This window comes from Pseudochaenichthys georgianus, chromosome 19 (assembly GCF_902827115.2).
Source record: "Pseudochaenichthys georgianus chromosome 19, fPseGeo1.2, whole genome shotgun sequence".
Classification (NCBI taxonomy): Eukaryota; Metazoa; Chordata; class Actinopteri; order Perciformes; family Channichthyidae; genus Pseudochaenichthys; species Pseudochaenichthys georgianus.
The window spans coordinates 8,138,294-8,144,057 of NC_047521.1; the positions used below are offsets into that span (position 1 = coordinate 8,138,294).

Consider the following 5,764-nt stretch of genomic DNA (forward strand, 5'->3'; position numbering starts at 1 on the left):
TCAGACAGAGGATGAATACAGCCAGTATGTGTTTAAATTACATTAAAGCAGGTCAAAAGTGCTAGTAGAATCGCCAAAGTAAATGAGCATGTTCATTTTAATTTAACACATTTTAGTTTTGCTCGTTTTCATTTGTGAGGGAAATGCTGTATAATGTCTTCTGACAAACCAGCAGTGTTTTTGTAGCCTGACCCTAATTAGGGACCAACAAAAGGAAATATCCTGGCCTTTGGTGCTTACATTCTGAAAAACCTTCTTTTTTTTGTATCTGTCTTTTGCAATTCCCTAGAGCAGGGGTCTTCAACTAAAATTCAACGAGGTCCAGTTAGAGAAAATCTCCCCATGCAAAGGTCCGGAACATCAAAATGTCTAAGTTGCTTCATGAATTAATGTGATATATATTGAAGTGACCTGTAGCTTTATCAACGTCTGCATGTAATCAACAACTCACTGCCAATCAAATAAAGTACAATTCAAAAACAACAATATTTATTGTCAATTAACATTAATAATTCCTTACATTTATTATAGCGCTTTTCATTCACATTCATTGCACAGCCACACCGTCCATCTTCACGCCTCGAAGTCATCGAGGCGCTTTCACAAGTACACATTGATATTATACATCCGGGTGAAGTGTCTTGCCCAAGGACACAACGGCCTGACGCAGTGGCGGCAGGAGCGGGTTTCGAACTGGAGTTCCCCAGCACCCCCCTTGATCTGACCACTGCGCCACCCGCCCCGCAACATTGAACTATACAGTAAATACTGTGGATATGTGTAATGTTCCTCTCGGGCTGCATTTACAAATAAAATAGAGAAAATAAATAAAATAGCTTTTGAAAATATGTGCATCTTAAAAGTGCTTAATTTTAGATAAATAAAATAAAGTGTAGCAGCAGCTTGAGAATCCCTTTTTCTTTGTTAACCGTTTCACATAATGACTTAACAGTTTCAGACGATTATAGAACATTATCAGTCTTTACACATCATAACAATTGAACAGTTTTAAAGTTTCTCTTTCTTTCCCTCTTATGTTGCAGTCCCTCACTCACTTTTTAAAAAATTCAGTGTAAGAATTGAGCTCGAGCTTGTCCTGCCAGGAGTTTGTAAATCTGGGCTGAAATGGAGTCAGGGCCATTCTCATACACATGCAGGTACTCATTGGTTACAGTGATGCAAACACAGGTATGGTGAAAAAAGAGAGAACTATTCGAAGCAGAAAAAAAACAGTGTAATATACCATCTGACAAAGGCCTGTGCTATAATGCTTCAATTAACTGGCTATTCTTTATAATATACTCAGATCAATAGGAGATGTTAAGTTAAAAATCAAGGGTTTTTATTATTATTTACAGCAGGGGTGGGGAACCTTTTTCCTTTAAATTTTTACAACATCCTCCAAGGGCCGTACAAATGATTGAACTCAACCTCTGCTTAAAAAAACTAAAATCACAGCCCATTCATTTGGCCTTTCTTTCATGCTGTGCAAAGAAAAAGCAACCTCTTAATCCAGATATCTCACCATGACTCACGTATGCATGCATTTTTTTTTTTTAAATATTGAAGTTAAAAGCATCAATCTGGTACACTTTGAGAGCAACATTAAGAGATCTATGGATACATCTCTCAACACCCATATGAAACAGAACTGTAAGCATATTTTTATTTTTGGATATTTTACAAATCACTCCCATTTTAAACTCTATTCTTGTTATTTTTAACAACTTTTTTGTTACTGTCATATAGTATTTTATACCTGTTTTTCATTTAGTCTCATTAATAACTATATTGATCATATCAAGGTGTGCCTTAACCTCACTGAGCTGAGGTTATTTGAGCCTCTCAGGAGATAGCTCTCTTCCACCTGGTTGTAGAAAAGCTCTTTAAATTCGTTAGCATAGCTAGCTAACCAGATGCTAATAACAACAGATCGCCTCTGTGCTTACAACTAAAGACACAGCCACGCAAACACTGCGGCATGTGTAGCTCCTTATGGGTATTGCAATATTTTAAGGGCTGGAGCGGCGTTCCGGTGCTCTCTGTCAGCACTCCTTTCAGACGAGACATATACCACGTGAAGACACGTTACGCTCGTGTTGTGTTCAAGGAACCTGTCCTTGGCCAGGAAAAACAGGTACTCGCTTGTTTAATTATTTTTGCGGTCTAGATTTCTTCTTCTTTTTTGAAGTGAGAAGTTGTCCGTCAGTCAGACTGACGGACGGACTCCCCCCCACCCCCAAAACGAAAACTCTTTGGTTCTCCACGAATTACACAAGTCACCCAAATCAGCGTTAAAAAAGCGGGAGGAGCCGAAAAATCCCCTATTAATGTATTGATTATAGCTCCGGGTCCGTATAGGTCGGCGTCTGGGTCCGGATCCGGACCGCGGTCCGCCTGTTGCCGACCCCTGCCCTAGAGCAACACTAACCCAATTACCAAGGTGGCGTCTGCAAAATTGCTTGTTTTGTTAAACAAAAAGTCCAAAACCCAAAGATACTCGGTTTACCATCATACTAAAAAAAGGAAAAGGGAATCCTTACATTTCAGAGACTAAAGACTTTTGGGGTATTTTTGCTTGAAAAATGATTGAAATGATTAGTCTATTGTCTAAATGCATTATTCTGAACTGACAATAGTTGACAAATTGATTCGACAGTTTGCATTGAACTTATTGACATTTCGATAATTGATTGTTACTTCTATCAAACCAAGTAAAAATGGTTAGGGTTAGGGTCACCTTCTGAAATGTGAGAACTTTCTGCATTTTTCCTGTATTTTACATTATTAGAAACTGATCAAACCAGACATCTTAAAATGTCATCTATAATTGTGAGTTTCATGTATGGCAGAACAGAAACCTAATATTGTTTTCTTCAGAGGAAGAGGGGGGTTGATGTCAAAGGGTTTATTTACAAAATGTCAAAAACATTGCAAGTTTAGGTCTTTGAAATCTATTCTGTCTGACCAGCAGTCAAAAGAATAACGATGATCCATTTACATCGACATTACACAGAGAAAGCAGCACAAGCTAGGAGCAGGGAATATTTAACATTTTGTCGATTCATTTCATGGCAATTTATTCATCATGTAATTATTTCCGTGCTAAAACAGATCTAACCCAGAAACAAAGGCGTTTGTCAGCGTGCAGCGCTGCGTGTAGCTCAGCTGAGACGAGGATGCTGCTCTCATGCTTGGCTGCTTCTGTATCTCTGACCTACTTTCCTCCATCATTCCCTCTCTCTGTGTTCTCAGCCTCCAGCAGCCTCAGACTGACTCCACCTTCCTATGATGTGGAGGGGCTGAAGGTGGGGCCCGTTTCCATTTTACCCTCCATCTCTTAACACCGGAGGGAAACATCTTGCAGGGCCGGCATGCACATTGCCGCTGCTAACTTGCTGATTCTCTTTATTAACCAATAGGATGTTTTTGGCTTGGTTTGTCGATGTTATTGCTAAAATAATTTAAAGTAAAATTGTCTGATTTTCATGACATTTGCTGGAAGGGTGCAGCATGGACCAAAGAATAATCCATTGGAATTTGGAGAGGATCCAAATCTTTAAACCTGCCGTGTACATACATAATATGTAACCTCTGTTAACTTTGCCAGATAGCCAGGACATATTTGCTGCATTCATGCGGTTTCGGAATAATGCAACAATTTAACAAACACATCCGTGACTACACCAATCTGTCCATAACCAAATCTCACCTTGTCAGAGCTGCTTTCAATGCTTTATTAATAATGTGGGTTTTATCATTTCAAAAGGTGCTGTTTTCCATTGATTTCTTTTTTTACTGAAATTGACCATGTATATGTCTTTGAGTACACTATGTATCAACATGTTGAACGCTCCAAATAAAAAATGATACTACATATATCCTTTGTGGCATCAAGGTTGTTTTCACATTACGAGCTCATAAAGAAACTAAAGAGAGAAGAACGACTTTACAACTCAGGAAATAAGACAGTCTGAGGAGCATTTGAATGCACCATTGGCCTTGACAGAGGCGTGTGCTTACCAAATGCCTTTCTAGTTCCTACTAGGGGTGTAACGGTTCATAGAAGTCACGGTTCGGTTCGTACCTCGGTTTGGAGGTCACGGTTCGGTACGGTTCGGTACAACAACAAAAAAGCAAAAAAAAGTCCCAAATGCATAATTCCAGGTTTGTTGTTATTTATGTTTGAACAGTAGTGCAAGTTTCAGTTTAAAAATAAAGAACTCTGACATTTTGAATAATTAACTGTATTAAACAGTTAAAAACAAACCATACACAGTACACTGTGATGGCCATATTATCTATAATGGCTGATGTCAAACAAAAAGGTTTCATCAAGCTGTAAAACTAAAAAGGATGTCTTGAAAATATTACATCATAAATAATAAGAAAGTGTTTCCAGAGCGCAAAGTCGTTGAAAAACATATGCCAAAAGCTTCCGTTATTTATTTTGGTCTCTCGGCTCTCATGTCTCTTGGCTTCTTAAAAACAGCGGGGATCAGCTGTTGAACTGCTGTTGTCTTTTGTCAGGCTCCGGTGATTGGCAAATCTGGGTGATGCCTTCTGATATGATTTAGCATGTTTGGCGTGTGTTTCTATTAGCATACCGCACCGCTGTAGAACAACGCCGACACACCGTCCTTGTCCGATCCACCACTCGCACACTTCATCGTTGTTGTAGTCCACAGGGAACCCGAAATGTTCCCACACAGCTGATTTAAAAGAAGCAGGTGGGTTCTAGCTCCTGAGTGTTATCTGAAAACGCCATGCTAACTTTTCTTCTTCTTGTATTTTGTTCGTTTTGTTGTTGTGTTTCTTCTTGTTCTTCATTTGTTGTTTAAGGGCAGCTGGCAAACAGCTTTTAGGCGCAATACCGCCCCCTGGATTAAATATAGTGTAGTGGATACTGCCCTGAATGACTTTTATCCCACTCGTAAAAAAAAAAGGCGTATTCGCCGTGTGACTGCATGTGCCGAACCGTGACGTCCGAACCGTGACGGTACGGGACGAATACGGATACCGTTACACCCCTAGTTCCTACCTTTGTTTTCATACCTCCAGGATGTTAACCACACCCTGCTACCTTTCCACACATCCTCCTGTCACACTCTTAAGACACGACACGTGGAGCAAAATCCAAACTTGCTGTTCGAGTTTGTAAAAGACTAACCACAACATTAAAAGTTGGAATTCAGAATATGCGCAATTATTCCTGGGTTGTCATGGTGCAGGGCGTTAAGTCATCTCCAGCTGCTGCATGCTTCAATATGTACACAAGACACACACACAAACACACACACACACACACACACACACACACACACACACACACACACACACACACACACACACACACACACACACACACACACACACACACACACACACACACACACTCGTCTACTGGGGAAATGAACCATCCTCCATCAGCATGGTGCCAATTAACTGAGAAGAAGAATGCGGTTTCGCTCCAGCTGTAGCTTAACGAGACGTTGCGATCGGAAAGACGTCAGAGCAGCTTCTTTCAGCAGACTTTTAGAAGACCCTGTCATACTTTTCTTCGAACACCTGACTGAATGAACATGTGCAAAAGGAGAAGTGTTTTGTTTTGCTGGGGGAGGATCTTATGAGTCCCAAAAAAGACCCCAGAAGAAGCACATTTGAGATTCGACTAATGATTATTCTCCTTATCGGGTATTGTTTTGGCAATAGAAATTCTGAGAATAGCGTCAACATTTCCAAAGATTCGAAATTGTTTGTTGTT

At 40.0% G+C, this 5,764-nt stretch overlaps 1 protein-coding gene across 1 annotated transcript in view; it reads right to left on the reverse strand.

Annotated features, from left to right (window-relative positions):
- Positions 1-4,819, reverse strand: part of LOC117464351 (microtubule-associated protein tau-like) — a 39,904-nt gene extending 35,085 nt beyond the window's left edge. Inside the window, 1 exon segment of the mRNA XM_034106729.2 lies at positions 4,608-4,819. Within this exon segment, the coding sequence (XP_033962620.2) occupies positions 4,608-4,670 (63 nt within the window). The 5' untranslated portion in view covers positions 4,671-4,819.
- Between the last annotated feature and the right edge of the window lie 945 nt (positions 4,820-5,764).